The 18,849-nt window shown below is 41.8% G+C and overlaps 1 protein-coding gene across 1 annotated transcript in view; it reads right to left on the bottom strand.

The window, feature by feature from the left end:
• SERINC5 (serine incorporator 5) overlaps positions 1 to 18,849 on the bottom strand; it is a 122,499-nt gene that overhangs the window by 14,266 nt on the left and 89,384 nt on the right. Inside the window, exons 6-8 of the mRNA XM_023214946.2 lie at positions 17,514 to 17,725; positions 14,552 to 14,647; positions 6,771 to 6,897 (exon numbers count right to left, since the gene is read on the bottom strand). Of these exons, the coding sequence (XP_023070714.2) occupies positions 6,771 to 6,897; positions 14,552 to 14,647; positions 17,514 to 17,725 (435 nt within the window). The remainder of the gene's footprint in view (positions 1 to 6,770; positions 6,898 to 14,551; positions 14,648 to 17,513; positions 17,726 to 18,849) is intronic.

Consider the following 18,849-nt stretch of genomic DNA (forward strand, 5'->3'; position numbering starts at 1 on the left):
AGGGGTAGCATTAGGAGATAATAACTAATGTAAATGACAAGTTAATGGGTACAGCATACCAAAGTGGCACATGTATATATATGTAACAAACCTGCACGTTGTGCTCATGCACCCTAGAACTTAAATTAAAAAAAAAAAAAAAAAAGGAGTGGCCCGGCTGGGTGTGGTGGCTCACACCTATAATCTCAGTACTTTGGGAGGCTGTGGCAGGCAGATCGCTTGAGCCCAGGAGTTCGAGACCAGCTTGGACAACATGGCAAAACCCTGTCTCCATAAAAAATACAAAAATTAGCCAGGTGTGGTGGCACATGCCTGCAGTCCTAGCTACTGATGAGGCTGAAGCAGGAGAATAGATTGAGCCTGGGAGGTTGCAGTGAGCACGATCACACCAGCACACTTCAGCCTAAGTGACAGAGGGACTCTGCCTCAAAAAAAAAAAAAAAAAAAAGAGTGGCACATATTCTGTGCGTACAAGTTTTGATTTAGTACAGTGTATAGTTTACACAGGGGAAAATACAAGTTTTTAATTTTAAAAAGAGATCAGTATCTGAAATTTTCATTTGAAAGGTAACATTCATTGTTTACGAGGCTCAGAATAGGCCAGGTGCAGTGGTTCACACCTGTAATCCCAGCACTCTGGGAGGCTGAGGTGGGTGGATCCTTTGAAGTCAGGAGTTCCAGACCTGGCCAACATGGCAAAATCCCGTCTCTACTGAAAATACAAAAATTAGCCAAGTGTGGTGGCCAGCAGCTGTAATCCCAGCTACTCAGGAGGCTGAGGCAGGAAAATTGCTTGACACTCGGGAGGCAGAGGTTGCAGTGAGCTGAGATCACGCTACCGTACTCCAGCCTGGGTGAGAAAGTGAGACTCTACCTTAAGAAGAAAAAGCCTCAGAGTAAATATTCTACTCTATAAATTCTTTGGATTAACATAGTTTCCGGAAAACAAAGCTCTTTATTTGGGCTCCTTTGCCACTTCACCATCAAAGAGGCCTAACATGGGGACGGTTTTGTTTTTACTTCTAAAAAGAACTACATTCAGAGCATCACTAATGCCATGTGACTTCTACAGGTAGATGTTACCCTACATTAAGATCTTTATTCAGTTGCCAGCCATGGTGGCTCAAAACTGTAATCCCAACACTTTGGGAGGCTGAGGCGGGCGGATCACCTGAGGTCAGGAATTCGAGACCAGCCTAGCCAACATGGTGAAACTGGTCTCTACTAAAAATATAAAAATTAGTGGCATGGTGGGGGGGCACTTGTAATCCCAGCTACTCCAGAAGCTGAGGCAGGATAATCGCTTGAACCTGGGAGGTGGATGTTGCAGGAAAAAAAAAAGATCTTTATTCAGTTGTAGCCTTTCTCCATACAACACTCTTCTTGGAATTATCAAGAAAAGGCTTTTTTTTTATAAGCTCTTAAAGCCTAGTAAATTCTTATTATCTGCATTCAGGCTATTACAAAGACCACTGTTTGGTGAACACAGCTCAAACCGCTATAAAACAATTCCTGCGTTACCTATAAACCTCTCCTCTTCCTGGGCTAAGATAGGTGTGACTAATTCAGTATTTCCCGTGGGGATAGAGGGAGACTTACAGCATTGGGTTAAGACAATGCTTTATTGTACGGAGAATGTCTAACACACCACAGCGTGTTTACTGTCTCTGCCTGCTGCCACCTCGCCCCGACCCGGCCAAAATGCCAGCAGTGCTCTGCAGTCATGGTGACAGCCAAAAAGAAAAAAAAAAAAAAATAGCCATGCCCTGTTTCCCTGCAGAGCCACTACAGTGCTCAGAACCCCTTCACACTGGCAGAAGAATGGACAATGCAGGTGCCCCTCAACACTGGCACTGCAGATGCTTCTGAAGCTGGCCAAAGTCCACTAGACCACAGAAAATCTCTAAATAACATGTCCAAACTTTCCTGGAGATCACACATTCTGCCTCCCCGACAAACGTACAGGGCAGTCCCTTGACAGATCCCATGACTATTCCCAGCCTTTGTGCAATGATAAAGATCAGTCATGATCGCCTGTGCTATAGAACGCAAAGGAGACCCGGGCTCTCTGTGAACCTGGGGCATGGGGTGGAAGATTTTTTCTTCCTTTTTTGGAGACGGAGTTTCGTTCTTGTTGCCCAGGCTGGAGTGGGCTCGATCTCGGCTCACCGCAACCTCTGTCTTCCGGGTTCAAACGATTCTCCTGTCTCAGCCTCCCGAGTAGCTGGGGTTACAGGCATGAGCCACCATGCCCGTCTAATTTTATATTTTCAGTAGAGACGGGGTTTCTCCATTTTGGTCAGGCTGGTCTTGAACTCCTGACTTCAGGTGATCCACCCACCTCGCCCTCCCAAAGTGCTGGGATTACAGGCGTGAGCCACTGCACCGGGCCATGGGGTGGAAGATTTCTAACTTGAAGATTTCTAGCTGGCAGGCAGCCCAGAGCAGAATTCCCAAAATGAAGATACAAATCTCCCCCTCCTTTCCCCACCCACCCCTTAAAGACCCAGAATGTACCAAAAAAATAAATATCCTTCCTTGATTTCGCAACTTTTTTTAATGTAAGCCAACCCCCTCGCCAATGCTATCACACCAACCTGCGAACCAATCCACTTCAAACTAGGAAGTTGTCTGACATTGAATAAAGATTCTTATTTTTTCCAGTTTTATATTTAAAAGGATATTTTCAAAGATGTTTCAATATTAAGAATTATTTTTTCTCTTAAACACAGATAAAAGTGGAATGGAGAGGAAACTTTACAGCGCAAATGCTTTGTAATAATATAATTACGCAAGTCATCCAGTTTATCTTTCTCCCTCAGGGGACATTACACCAAGCCATCTGAGGAAAAAGAGCAGGGAGAGACTATCCACCAGTGTCCCTAAATACTCCTGCAAAGAAACCTCAAGGAAAGGTTGCCCCAAGTTGGCAGTAGAGAGCTACAGGTATAGGCTCCATGTCTCCTTACATGTACAATGAGGAGACTGACCTGATCAACTCCAGGATCCTCTCCAGGCTGACAGTTTGAAATTAAAGGCAACAGAATACCAATTTCAATCAAAATCCAGAGACCAAGGGAGGAATTAAGAAATATTTTTTGGAGACCAGGATTTGTCACAGCAAAGTTCCAGACTAAAGGGGTGTGGAGGGATGGGCCTACAGAAAGAGCCATCAGGGCTGGGCATGGAGGCTCACGCCTGTAATCCCAGCACTTTGGGAGGCCAAGGTAGGCGGATCACCTGAGGCTGGGAGTTCAAGACCAGCCTGACCAACATGGTGAAATCCCACCTCTACTAAAAATACAAAAATTAGCCGGGCATGGTGGCGTGGTGGCGCGCGCCTATAATCCCAGCTACTCAGGAGGCTGAGGCAGCAGAATCGCTTGAACGTGGGAGGTGGAGGTTGCAGTGCACTGAGATCTTACCATTGCACTCCAGCCTGGGTGACAGAGCAAAACTCTGTCAAGAAAGGAAGAAAGACGGAAAGAAAGACAGAAAGAAAGAAAGAAGGAAGGAAGGGAGGGAGGGAGGAAAAGAAAGAAAAGAAAAGAAAAGAAAAGAAAAGAAAGAGAGAGTCATCAGAATGCCAGGTGCCACGGTTATGCCTGTAGTCCCAGCTACTTGGGAGGCTGAGGCAGGAGGATCCCTTGAGCATAGGAGTTTACTCAGCCTGGGTAACATAGTGAGAACTTGCCTTAAAAATTTTTTTTTTTATCTAAAAAAATAAAAAGAGCCATCAGAGAACCCCACAAGTGGACCAAGGTGAGGGCTTACATGGGGTCCAAGCTATGATGTTCTTTCACAGCAATGATTCCTGGGTGCAATGGAAGGAGGCCCTGGAGAAAAGGCGGCCCCAGGCAGAAAGGCAGGGAGTAGGTTTGGGTTGAGCCCTTCTTCTGAGCTGAGGCTACAAACATGAAAACATACGTATAGAGGGTACCCCAGCTGCAAGAGTTAGGATGGAGACACCCCAAAGGAAACAAGTATTTGGGGGTGGGGCTTGGGGGCTCTGGAGGGGGAAGGGAAGGAGAGGAGCTGGGGAGCTTTCCAGTCTTCTACAACTTTACAAGAGTGGACCCCAGGCAATCTTGGCCTTCTTCTCCCTTTAACCTGCATACTATCTACAGTCTCTGGCTTCCTACAATTTCTATCAAGAATTCTAGATATTCCTGCAGTTATGTTCAAATGACAGTTCCCACTCAGATGATGTGGCCTTTTTGTAACATCCTCCAACCTTTCATTCCTCTGAATCAGGAAGGAAAACAAACACTTCAGAAGTCCAGATCTGAAAAAACCCTAGTTGGGCTGACTCCTACTCCTACAGCATTCCTTTTATTCCCAGGCCCTAGTAAGCCTGAATTCAGTGTTCTTAAAGCTGACCCCTTGAAGAGCTGCAGTGGATAATTACAGCAAACATCAATCACATGGGCCCCGGAACTAACTCCTGGGGGCACTAACTGTCCGGCCCACAGAGTGTGCTCTCGCTTACACATTACAGAAGTACCCACAGAGCAGACTGGTCATCCTCGTCCCCACTTTGTAGGGGCTGCAGTTTTATATGTTCTCATCCCATCAGGCACTGCAGTTCTGTGGTTTACCCATTCAATAACAATGTTTGTTGCTGGCATCTAGACAGATTTTTTTTTTTTTTTAGTAGCTATCACCTTTGAAAATTGACATCTTTTGGGAATACCAGACCAGCCCTTGCCAATCTCCACTATGGTGACTCAGTCCTGTAAGAGACAACATTTTATTCATAATCTCTCACTCAAGGGCTGACTCTTTACACCTGCTAGAAATAGTGAGAAAATATGATAGGGTGAAAATTCCATGTTGTGAAATGCCCTGTGTGTGGTAACCCTATGCAGGAGGCTAAGAAGAATTTTTGCCTTCTTTTCCATTGAAGCGTTTACGGCAAATCCAAACTCTACTTTATCTAAAGGGAATTTCGTTCTTTTTTTTTTTTTGAGATAGAGTTTCTCTCTTGTTGCCCAGGCTGGAGTGCAATGGCGCGATCTCAGCTCACTGCAACATCCACCTCCTGGGTTCAAGCAATTCTCCAGCCTCAGCCTCAGCCTCCTGAGTAGCTGGGACCACAGGTGTTGCAGGTGTATTACAGGTGTATACCACCACGCCCGGCTAATTTTTGTATTTTTAGTAGATATGGGGTTTCACCATGTTGGCCAGGCTGGTCTCACTCCTGACCTCAGGTGATCCACCCACTTCAGCCTCCCAAAGTGCTGAGATTACAGGCGTGAGCCACCGCACTGGCCAATGGCAAATATATATTTTTTTCATATGCTCATAGGTATCCAGTAACCCACAAAAACATATGATTTTATTCTGTCAAATATCTTCATAGTTGTTTTTTTAAGAGACAGGATCTCACTCTGTTGCTTAGGCTGGAGTGGAGTTACCCCTAGCTCACTGCAGCCTTAGACACCTGGGTTCAAGTGATCCTCCCATCTCAGCCTCCTGAGTAGCTGGGACCACAGGCACGTGCCATCATGCCTGATTTTTTTTTTTTTTTTTAGAAACAGGATCTCACTATGTTGTCCAGGCTGGTCTCAAACTCCTGGGTTCAACTGATCCTCCTGCCTCAGCCTCCCAAAGCGCTGGGATTACAGGTGTGAGCCACTGCACCACGCAGCCTGCTTCCTGTATTGTAGGTACTCAGTGAACAACTTAGGAATTAGTAAAATTGAAAGGCCAGAAAGAAGTCACCAGAGTCCATTCTGCAACAAGTAGACTCTGTCACTTTGTCACACACAGGCCAAGAATGAATGTATGTAACCATCATCTTAACACCCACCTGCAAAACAAGCATTTTATGGCTTGATGCATAACCCTGAGCAAACAGACTCCAAAAGGTCTGTGTCCCTGTTGGTCCCTTTCTAATAGTAGAAGCTGTTAAAGGAGGTAAGAGAAAATGCCAACATGCTCAGAAAGACATTGTATTTATACAAGCTATCACCACCAGGAGTGCTTAGTTTCAGCAAAAAGGAAGATTATAATGTGCCTATAACTGAATTCAATGGAACTGAATTTTTACACTGAACATTAACAAAATGTAAACACAGAAGTAAAGGTTAAATGTGAAAAGGTTACTGTCAAAGGGAAGCTTAGTTATCAGCAAAATACATATCCAGATTAACTAGCCATTTCTATCCTTGAGTTTTCTCCCTCTAGCAATCTTTTAAGCCTTTTAAAGGTAGAATAACACCCACCACAAGCATCTGAAACACAGCCCACTTATATATCACATCTACTTTTGGAGGAGCTGCTTTGCCTAGTGAACAACAGCACTGTAGGTTTTAGCAGAAAAGAGAAGGAACATTTCCCGTCTGAACACAATGACCACGCATGCAGCACTTTGTACTCTTTCCATCGACAGCAGAACAAAGCTATTTCCTTTGGATTAGAAAGCTGCCAGGACATGTTGGCACATTCTAACTCTTCTTCACTTTGTGCTCCCCTGCCCTCCAGTAAGGGTACAGCAAACTACTATTCAACCATCTTTTAAAGGGTGTTAGGCAATGGTGCTGCAACATACCATATATTTGCTTTACTGACCCCAAATAAAAACAAGTAAGGTCAATGAAGTTCAAATATTTAGAATTCATGCTCTTCACCTTTTTACTTGTGGTTGTTTTCCCCCTCCTCAAATGGTATTTGTTTCTGCAGCCTCACAGCTACTGAAAGTTATTTCAATTCTTTTCCTGTAATTTTAAAGTCTGCAAAAATGGCCTTGAGTAACTCCCAAGACTTACCATGAATATAAGATACATCCGATTAAGAGGCTGGTCCCCAGTATAGTCACCAAGTTTTCATCTCTGTACAGGTCTTGACCAAAGTCAGGCACACAGATTGTAACATTTTTCCCATGTTCATCTAGAACTTGTAAAGAAAAAACAAAGTCATCACAGTCAAATAGAAAGCCCAGTTGTAACTCATAGAAGCACTCATTTTGGCAAAACTCAGGTAGCTGTGGTGTACCTCCTTAGAATAGTGAACACTTATCACTGGAAACCTCTACTCTACAGGCTGTTTCCACGCAGACTGGATTTCTGCTATTTCAAAGAACCATTCTCCCACATCATCACACCCTTGGAACAAGACCCTCAGATTCCAGCTCAGTGCCATGGGGCTCAAATAGATCCAGGACCAAAGGAGAGAGTCTTGCTCATTTTCAGTACTATTCAAACAATAGTAAAAAGACAAGTCAGGCGCATTTTTCAGTTGACAGGGCAGCCCCTAAAGAGAGGTAGGGTGCAGATACCAAGCAGTGCTGAGGTGAATCAACAGCCAACAATAGCTCCTAAACCAGTTGAGAAGCTATTTAGATGTGACATGATAATCGCGATATCTTTCTGTCTACAACTTGGAAACCCTCCTGAGGTTTTTTTTTAAGTATGGGTGACTACATGTGATATTGTGAACTATATATTTGGTCTTCATCCACATTTACTTGCATGCAACTCCTAAAATCCTTGAAATCTCCAAAATGGTGTCTTTTTGTATGTTAATGATGGACTAATGGCTGGCGGCCCCTAGGCAGCTTCAGGATGGGGGCTGGTCACCAGAAAGACCAAGGTAGGATTAGAGGGTTGGGACTTTCAGACCCATTCTCCAAACTCCAGGAATGGGAGGAATGGCAGTTGATCACCAAGGGCCAATGGTTTAATCATTTAATCAATCATGCCTGTGTAATGAAGTCTCCATAAAAGGCCCAAAAGGACATGGTTCAGAGAAGCTTTCTGAGAGCTGGAGGCTTACAGGAAGGTGAACACGACCTCAACCACATGTTAGGAACCCAGCCACACCAACTCCATGGAGACAGAAGCTCGGGACCCTTCCAGACCTTGCCTTATATGTATTTTCACCTGCCTGTTGACTCGTATTCTTTAAAATATCCTTTGTAATAAATCAGTAAAGATAAGTATTTCCTGAGTTCTGTGAGCCACTCTATCAAATTAAGCCATTCCAAAGAAGGGGTAACTGCGGGAGCCCTAACAGTTGGTCAGAAGTTCTGGGGGGCCGGACTTGTGACCAGCGGGAAAGGTAGGGCTGTTTTGTGGAATTGAGCCTTCAACCTGTGGGATCTGACCTTATCTCCAGGTAGAGCATCCGAACTGGATTGGAGGACACCCAATTGAAGCCCACTGCGGAACTTACTGCCTGCTTGCTGGTGGGGAGAAATCTCCACATATTTTAGTGTCACAGAAACCTTCTGTGTTGACTGTTGTAGTGTGAAACAGAAGAAAAACTGAGTTATTCTAAACATTACGTAACAAAGATTCCTGTAATACAGCCATCAGTGGTAATTTACCTTTTACCTGACATGGGATCTTCCATTTGGAACACCCAACCTAGGTGTGACTGCCAACTTTGCCACCAAAGCGAGTAACATAAACATAAAATAACACTCTAGAAACCACTTTAAAAACGTGCACATTTTAAGTGTCTGAAGTGAGATTAAAATTATGACTGGTATTTGCACTTGAAACAGTAAACATAACTGTGCATGCTGTGGTTTAAGGAATCTTTTATTATTTGTATAAATTTATGGGGTACAAGTGTTAGCTTTTTTACATGTAGTGGAGAAGTCTTGGCTTTTAGTGTATCTATCACCCAAATAATGTGTATTGTACCCATTAAGTAATTTCTCACCATCTATCCCCTCCCTCCTTCCTATGATTGAGACTTCACTATCATTCCACACTCATGTCCATGTGTACACACTATTTAACTCCCACTTAAAAGTGAGAACATGCAGTATTTTTCTTTCTGTGACTGCTTGTTTCACTGAAGATAATGGCTTCGTTTCATCCATGTTGCTACAAAAGACAGGATTTCATTCTTTTTTATGGCTGAATAGTATTCCATTGTATGGATATATATATACATATATATATATATAAATCACGTTTTCTTTTTTCCTTTTTTTTTTTTTTTGAGACAGAGTCTCATTCTGTAGCCCAGGCTGGAGTGCAGTGGCGCGATCTCGACCTCGGCTCACTGCAAGCTCCGCCTCCCGGGTTCACGTCATTCTTCTGCCTCAGCCTCCTGAGTAGCTGGGACTACAGGCGCCGCCACCGTGCCCGGCTAATTTTTTATATTTTTAGTAGAGACAGGGTTTCACCGTGGTCTCAATCTCCTGACCTTGTGATCCACCCACCTCGGCCTCCCAAAGTGCTGGGATTACAAGTGTGAGCCACCGTGCCCGGCCAAATCACGTTTTCTTTATCCAATCATCTATTGATGGACACTTAAGGTGATTCCATATCTTTGCTATTGTGAACTGTGCTGCGATAAACACAGAGGTGCAGGTATCTTTTCGAAATAATGATTTCTTTTCCTTTTCATAGATACCCAGTAGTGGGATTGCTGGATCAAATGGTAGCTCTATTTTTAGTTCTCTGAGAAATCTCCACACTGTTTCCCATAGTAGCTATGCTAATTTACATTCCCATCAACAGTGTAAGTGTTCCCATTTCTCCACATCCTTGTCAACATCTGTTACTTTTTGTCTTTTTAATACTAGTCATTCTGACTGGTGTGAAATGGCATCTAGTTATGGTTTTAATTTGCATTTCTCGGATGATTAGCAATGTTGAGCATTTTTTTCATATGCCTGTTGGCCATTTATATGTCTTATTTAGAAAAAAAAATGAAATGTCTATTCATGTCCTTTGACCACTTTTTAATGGGATTATTTAGTCGTATTTATAAGTCGTTTTTGTTGTTGAATTGAGCTCCTTGTAAATTCTGCATATTGCTCCCCTGTAAGACACAGTTTGCAAATATTTTCTGTGATTCTGCAGGTTGTCTGTTCACTCTGTTGATTATTTCTTTTGCTGTACAGAAGCTAATTAGATTAATATAGTTCCATTTGTCTGGTTTTGTTTTTGTTGTCTGTGCTTTTGAGGTCTTAGTCATGAATTCTTTGCCTTGAGCAATATCCAGAAGAGTTTTCCTAGGTTTTCTTCTAGTATTTTTATAGTTTCAGGTCTTACATGTAAGTCTTTAATCCACCTTTTGTTGGTTTTTGTATGTGGTGAGAGACAGGGTAGGGGTTCAGCATAAGGAAATCCAAATTTTCCAGGACCACTTATTGAAAAGGGTATCCTTTCCCCAGTGTGTGTTCTTGTCAACTTTGTCAAAGACCAGATGGCTATAAATATGTGGCTTTACTTCTGGGTTCTCTATGCAGTTCCATGGATCTATTCTTATGCAAATACCATGCTATTTTGCTTACTGTAGCTGTGTAGCATAATTTGAAGAAGGGACTCCTCCAGCATTGAAGTGTGACTCCTCCAAGCTTTGTTCTTTTTGCTTAGGATTGCTTTAGCTATTCTGGCTCTGTTGTTTCCATACAAATTTTAGGATTGTTTTTCTGTGAAAAATATCATTGGTATTTTGATAGGGATAGCACTGAATGTGTAAGACTGCTTTAGGCAATATGGTCATTTTAACAATATTTATTCTTCTGATCCATGAGCATGGGATGTCTTTCCATTTGCTTGCATTCTTTTTTTTTTTTTTTTTTCTTTCACCCAGTCTGGTGTACAGTGACCTGATCATAGATCACTGTAACCTCAAGCTCCTGGGCTCAGGTGATCTTCCCACCTCGGACCTGTAAGTAGCTAGAACTACAGGTGCATGCCACCACACCCAGCTAATTTGTAAATTTTTTGTAGAGATGGGGTTTTGCTATGTTGCTCAGGCCGGCCTCAAATTCCTGGCCTTAAGCTATCCTCCCACCTTGGCCTCCCAAAGTGCTGGGATCACAGGAATGTGCCACTACTCATGGCCCCTCCCTTTAAGTTTTTTATCAGTGTTTAGTAGTTTTCAATGTAAAGATCTTTCACCTCCTTCATTAAATTTATTCTTAGTTATTTTATTTTTTGTAGCTATTGTAAATGGGACCAGCTTCTTCATTTGGTTCTCTGCTAGATGATTACTGGTGTATAGAAACACTACTAAGTTTTTTTTTTTTTTTTTTGAGGTGGAGTCTTGCTCTGTTGTCCAGGCTGGGGTGCAGGGGTGCAGTAGTGTGATCCTGGCTCACTGCAACCTCCCCCTCCCGGGTTCAAGTGATTCTCCTGTCTCAGCCTCCCAAGTAGTTGGGATTACAGATGTGTGCACCACCAGGACTCACTAATTTTTGTATTTTTAGTAGAGACAGGGTTTCACCATGTTGGCCAAGCTGGTCTCGAGCTCCTGACCTCAAAGGATCCACCCACCTTGCCCTCCCAAAGTGCTGGGATTACAGATGTGAGTCAACGTACCCAGCCAAAACACTAGTAACTTTTGTATGTTGATTTTGTATACTTCAATATTACTGAATTCATTATGCAAACCTAAGAGTGTTTTGGTGGAACCTTTTGGGTTTTCTAGATACAGAATCATATCATCAACAAACATGATAATTTGACTTCCTCTCTTCCAATTTGGATGCCTTTTATTTCCTTCTCTTGCCTGAGTGTCCTGGCTAGGACTTTCAGTACTATGGTGAATAGGCATGGTGAAGGTAGGCACCCTTATCTTGGTCCAGTTCTCAAAAGGAATGCTTCCCATTTTTCCCCACTCAGTATGATATTGGCTGTAGGCTTATCATATATGACCTTTATTATTTTAAGTTGTGTTCCTTCTATTTATTATTTTAAGTTATGCTCCTACTTTATTGAGGGTTTTTTTTTTTTTTTACTACGAAAAGATGCTGAATTTTAACAAATGCTTTTTCTGCATCTATTGAAATGATCACATGGTTTTTATCTTTAATTCTGTTTATGTAATGTGTAATGTATGATGTATCATATTTATAAATTTGCATATGTTGAACCATTCTTGTATCCATGGTATAATGCCCACTTGATCATGGTATAGTATCTTCTGATGTACTATTACATTGTGTTTGCTAGTATTTTGTTGAAGATTTTTCCATCTATGTTCATCAGGGGTATTGGTCTGTAATTTTCTTTTTTGTTGTATCCCTGTCTGGTTTTGGATATCAGGGTGATATATCAGGCCTTGTATAATGAGTCACGGAGAGTTCTTTCCTCCTCCATTTTTTGGCACAATTTCAGGAGGACTGGTATTAGTTCTCCCTTATATGTTTGGTAGGATTTGGCTATGACTCCGTGCGGTCCTGGCTTTTTCTTATTGGAAGATTTTTTAAATCACTGATTCAATATCACTACTCATTATTGGCCTGTTTAGGATTTCTATTCCTTCTTGCTTTCTAGAAATGTATCCATTTCCTCTAGGTTTTCTACTTTGTAAGTATATGGATGTTCATAATAGTCTGTAATGATCTTTGTACTTTTGTGGTATTATTGTGATTTTTCCTTTTTCATTTCTAATTTTGTTGATTTGGTCTTCTCTCTTCTTGGTTAGTCTAGGGGCTTATCAATTTTGTTTATCTTTTCAACAAACCAACTTTTTTTTGTTTTGTTGATCCTCTGTATTTTTCTCATGGGCTTTTTTTTGGTGGGGGGAGGTCTGTATTTTATTTAGTTCCTTATTTTATTTTTTTGAGACAAAGTCCCTGTCTATTGCCCTGGGTAGAGTGCAGTGGTGCAATAAGAGCTCACAGGTCACTGCAGCCTCAACCTCTGGGGTTCCAGGGATCCTCCCACCTCAGCCTCCCGAGTTGCTGGGACTACAGATGTGCGCCACTATGCCTGGATTTTTTTTTTTTGTATTTTTTTGTAGGGACAGGGTTTCGCCATGTTGCCCAGGCTGGTCTCAAACTTCTGGGCTCCTGCAATCTGCCTGTCTCAGCCTCCCGAAGTGCTACGATTACAAGCATGAGCCAACTCACACAGCCCTGATCTTTGTTATTTCTTTTGTTCTGCTAACTTTGGGTTTGGTTTCTTCTTGATTTTCTAGTTCCAGGTGCAACATTAGGTTGTTAATTTGTGATCTTTCTGCTTTTTTGATGTAGGCGTTTAATGCTATAAACTTCCCTGTGTATGCTGTGGTTTCAAGAATCTTTATTCTTAGGCTAATTAAAAAAATGTAGAGCACTTGAAATTTAAAATAACTTTTTTTCTGTTTTTTTTTTTTTTTCTGGTAGAGATGCTATGTTGCCAAGGCTGGTCTCAGCTCCTGGCCGCAAACAATCTTCCTGCCTCAGCCTCCCAAGGTGCTTAGATTACAGGCATGAGACACCATGCTCAGCCTTTTTTTTCTGTTTTAAAGGGATACCTGCCATTTAAAAAATATTGTAAATAAAAATCCCAGTAAGTTAAAGCCAGAAATTAATACATAAACAGACATAAAAGAAAGTCTTAAAGAGACTAAATTTATGTACACTTACAGAGTCAAGATAGAATATTTAAAAAAAAAAAATTAAATCCAGGATAGGCAATACTTACGTAAGACCTCCACTTACATTACTTTCCACTATAAATAGCAACAAGGACAAGCCCATAAATAGTATGCATATAAGCTAAAACTTTAAAAATTATCATTGCACCAGTTTTCCAAATTTAAGAGGAAACAACTTCAATTTTCTTAGACACTACATTTATTTAATTTGATTTATATAAGCTCAAATATACCCAAACATACATTTATATATGCTTATGTGTATGTATGTATATACGTATGTATATGTGTATGTGTATATTTGCATTTATACATCACAAAAGTAATAGAGAGGGTAAGTTAAGTTTCTGCAAGTTACTTAAGTAGCAGGATCAGTCTATAAACCAGGCAGTCCGACTTCAAAGCTCATGCTCTAATCACTATGTTCGGCTGTCTCTGTAAATAAATGTCATTTAGGACGAGTGGTTTGAGGTCACATAGCCAGTAAATCACGGGATCTGTGCTCAGATCCTGCTCCCCGCTCCCCACTCCCCCACATTCTTTCCACTCCCTCTGTTCCACTGCTATAGTCAGAAAAGAAATACAACTAAATTAAGAGGTTATTTAGGCCTAAAAGCAAACTCCACAGCCAAACCTTTCCTCCTGTCTGTCCTATACACCAGGAAGAATTGAAAAAGGGAATTTTCCTTAATATAGCTCAAGTTAAAGACTTTTTTAACTTGAAAGATGAAAAAGTCTAGATCATCGCTCTATTGTGATTTAGTACACTTCTATTATTTATTTTTCAACTTAATTTTTGTGGATACATAGTAGGTGTACATATTTATGTGGTACATGAGATGTTTTAATACAGGCATGAAATATGTAACCATCACATCATCTAAAATGGGGTATCCATCCCCTCATGCATTGATCCTTTGTGTTACAAGCAGTCCAATTATACTCTTTTAGTTATTTTTAAATGTACAATTAAATTTGACTACAGTCACCCTGTTGTGCTATCAAATACTAGGTCTTATTCATTCTTCCTATTTATTGTGTACCCATGAATCATCCCAACCTCCTCCCAAACCTCCCCCAAACCCTTCCCAGCCTCTGTTAGCCATCCTTCTGCTCTCTATCTCCATGGCCTCTCCAATATTTAAACAACAGTTCATTCCTCCATGAATGAAAATATTCACACCGCAAACACAAGCCCCCTAACAGGCTGGCTTACCTACTTCTGCAGGTTTGCTGGACAGAGCTGAGAAGGTGAGGTAGGTGACATAGCAGCTTATGACCCCTGATTGTAGGAGCCCCGAGTGTGGCTGTCCTGAAAAATGACAAGAGACAGACAGACAACAGGCTTTAATTTGAAGAAAAAGCAAGCATATGCCTAAAAAACCTGATAGTCCCCATGACAGTCCTCAAACTTGAGCATCCACCTTTAAAGGAAAGAAAAGAGAAAAAAAAATGTAGTATGTTTCTCAGATAAAACTAAAAAGATATTAAGGGGGAGAGAGTTACACACTGAGCTGAACATTGCTATTTTAAAGATGTCAGGTTCTGCCAAGTTCTCTACCAATACTTTATCGAGCCCATGGCTATACTTAAACACACTAACTAGTCTCCCTGAGGTTTGTAACATTAGTTCTTAAATCCCAAGATCAGAAAAAAAATTACCGTTTTACCATCGTTGTTGATAAAACCACATAGCTTAGTTGGGGAGGGGAGTAAGCTGTAAACCAGATCTCACAGGGGACGTATTCCGGATTCTACAAGGTCATCACATACCACAGTCTATGACAGGACAAAAAGCTCTTACCTGCCAATGGACAAAAAGCTTCTGGGAACAGAATACAAGAATTGCTCTTGGCTAAAGAGGAAGGCTATGGGGCTCGGCATTCACGGGGAGAAGGGCTTTAAGGTTATTTACTGATTCATTTATTTTTAACTTTTATTTTAGGTTTGGGAGTGTATATGCAGGTTTGTTGTAAGGGGAAAATTGTCATGGGGGTTTGTTGTACAGATTATTTCGTCACCCAGGTATTAAGTCTAGTACCCATTAGTTATCTTTCCTGATCCTCTCCTTCTTCCCATCCTCCACCCTCTGACAGGCCCCAGTGTGTGTTGTTCCCCTCTATGTGTCCATATGTTCTCATCATTTAGCTCCCACTTTTAAGCAAGAACATGTGGTATTTGGTTTTCTGTTCCTGTGTTCGTTTTAAGGATAATGTCTTCCAGCCGCATCCATGTTCCTGAAAAGGACATGATCTCTTACCTTTTTATGGCTACACAGTATTCCACAGTTTCCATAGTGTATATGTACCACATTTTCTTTATTCAGTATACCATTGATGGGCATTTAGGTTGATTCCATATCTTTGCTATTGTGAATAGTGTTGCAGTGAACATACGTGTGCCTGTGTCTTTACGTGAGAACCATTTATATTCCTTTGGGTATATACCCAGTAATGAGATTGCTGGGCCTAATGGTAGTTCTGTTTTTAGGTCTGAGGAACTGCCACACTGCTTTCCACTATGGTTGAACTAATGTACATGCCCACCAACAGTGTGTTCCTTTTTCTCTGAAACTTCACAAGCCATCTGTTATTTTTTGAAAGTTATAATATTTCAAGTAAACTCAAGGTTCAGATTCTTCAGAGTAACCAGGATGTGATAAGGGATCTCTCTTTTCTTCCTGCGAAATTTTTGACCACTTACTGACATAAAAGGATGCAGTTTTACTCAGTCTTGTGGTCAAATTTGTTTCCAAAATTATCATTATTGAATTATAATTACCGATAAAGACATAAAACAGACCCTATTATAATGTTGCACTTTGGCAAGGGAATAAGATTTCCTTTAGCACCTAATGGTGTTAAACCAAATATTTCAGAACATTATCCCCATTTCAAAAGGTAAGATTTAACCCAAAGATTTTAATCAGAATATCAAGTTGTTGTAGGAACTCTTAACTGATCAATTAAAGGGATTAGGAGAATACTCTCAATTTCAATAATGGTCTTAAAATTTTTAGTAGAGGAAAACCTATTATTTGTGACCAGTTTTTTTTTTTTTTCCTTCTTCTTTTTTGACACAGAGTCTCACTGTGTTACCCAGGCTGGAGTGCAGAGGTGGGATCTTGGCTAACTGCAACCTCTGCCTCCCGGGTTCAAGCAATTCTCCTGCCTTGGCCTAACCAGGTAGCAGGGACTACAGGCGTGCGCCACCACAGCTGGTTAAGTTTTGGGGGTATTTTTAGTAGAGACGGGGTTTCCCCATGTTGGCCAGGCTGGTCTTGAACTGCTGACCTCATATGATCTGCTGCCTGCCTCGGCCTCCCAAAGTGGGGATTACAGGCATGAAACACCGCGCCCAACCACTAGTTGCCTTTTTAAACCACTATTTTAGAAAGGATTCAAGGGGGCTGTAAATTTATTGCCTATATTTTCCTACCTAGAACCTGAATGTCATGTGCATTTTCATCACCTATAGGGTCCGACCCACAAAAAAACATCAGACCAGGGACATCTCACTATAAGCCCGAAGACACTATATCCTGGCTTAAGAAACCAAGAGTAGTTTATAAATGACAATTCATATGTATACTTCCTAAAGCACTTTCAAATCCCACTGTCTCTTCCTTTCGGCTTTGAAAGGACCACGAGCAAGGTCAGGCTCACATGTTCCCATTGACTTCACTGAGGAAGAGCACATGGGCCAGCTGCTGGCTGAGCTGGGATGGGATGTCCTGCTTCCTGACTCCCAGACCGCACTGCCCACAGCCTTGAGTGAAAGATGACCCCAGAACCAACCCCTTCTGCGGCCCTTTCATTCAACTTTTACACAGAGATTGTAGGCAAGCTCATAAACAACTGACTTGATATACTCAGAAGGCATTTCCCATTTAAAGGCTCCTTGTGGTACATTATTTAGCAAAGGCAATATCTTCCTATTAATTGACTTCATTAAGTTCAGGTCTTTCTCGACACGAGAAATGCTTGGCTATCACAACTCGAGCATGAGATATGAAGAGACTAGAGCCCCACCTTGCCCACTACTGACACATCCACAGTAAGTTAAGGAATACACTAGTTCAAAAAAAAAAAAAAAAAAAAAAAAAAAAACACCATTGGGTTTGCTCAAAGACACTTAGGAAAATATAAATAAGGAAGAATGGAAAAAAACATGCTTACGATTTTGGACACAGGGCGAGATGGCTACCAATGAAATAAGCAGGCATAGGCCTCCGTTTACTCCCAGCAGAATTTTGTTTTCCATGCAGCCGTCTTTCTGTGTGTAAAACACTGCCATCAAAACCAAGCCTCCAGTGGCAATGGAATACATGATGAGTGTCACCAGGGCCAGGGAGGCGTACCACAGCTTGTTACTGGCTGTGCCTGCTGTCCTGTTTCTCCGGGAAGTGGGTAAGAGGGAGAGGAGAGAAGACAAGTCAATGAAGCCCACCATTCTCTGATAACATTCACCATCCCTCAGGCAGTAACTAGTACTACAGGCCACAGGCACTGGTACCCAGCTGCCTAGAAGACACATTATTTTAGCAGTGATTATGCTCTATCAAAGCTAGAAGGTTCTGGTAAATGTGGAAACTTCTTGACTAAAGCTTAGAATTTCCTCTCAACACTGAGAGAATTCCACTTTCTGCAGCAAATGTATTCATTCATTAAAGGAATAATGTCAACCCAGCCTCAATCAACCGAGGTTTACTGAGCCTGAAGTTTGAGGGTGCACCCAAAAACACACAAGTCACAGAATCTTCTGTGGTCGTGCTCCCAAAGAGGTTGCAGAAGGCTCAGGATTTACCCATTTCTTTAAAGGGGAGAAGGCATGCAGGAAAAGGGGGCAGGTGGTGAGGCAAATGCGACATTCTCCCGAGATTTTAACTAGTGCCCAGTAAACTCCGCTATACAAGAGATATGATAAACATTGCAAAAGGGAGTAAAGGAAGAGTTAATTATATAGTCTCAGGGTAGGCAGAGAAATGACCGCTCTCCTGTCTTTGTTCTGCACCTGGGAAGATAAGCTTGTAATGGGCATTGTCAGTGTGAAACGTAACAGACTGCAATTCCATGGACAGGGAGCTACACTTAGGTCGCGGACCTAAAGTTACAGCTGATATGCCCCTTTTTATGGGAAGATACACATCTTGAAAGGTTTAGGGATCAACAGATAATTTACTTATGAGCAATTTGAGGGCAGTAATCCGGGATGCATGGGGCCTTTTGCCTTCTGTAGAGGTCTACCTTATGTGTAGTCCTGTGACACAAGGTTGGGAAGTCACAGCTATCTATGGGCAGGTGGGAGGGAGACAGCAGTGTCACGTGACTCTGTCTCCAGGTTTAACTCTCCGTTTGGTGTAATAAGTTTGAGCAGTCCTGAGACTCTTCATTTCCTTTAGCCACCTATAGACTTTATTCTAGCTTCTCCATTCTGACTGTGAACCACCCTGGGTCAGTTTTTGGCAGGATGAAAAAGTTGCTCTTCACTGGGCTTCTCCAAGTTTTCTCCATA

The sequence above is a fragment of the Piliocolobus tephrosceles genome, chromosome 4 (genome assembly GCF_002776525.5).
Source record: "Piliocolobus tephrosceles isolate RC106 chromosome 4, ASM277652v3, whole genome shotgun sequence".
NCBI classification, from domain to species: domain Eukaryota; kingdom Metazoa; phylum Chordata; class Mammalia; order Primates; family Cercopithecidae; genus Piliocolobus; species Piliocolobus tephrosceles.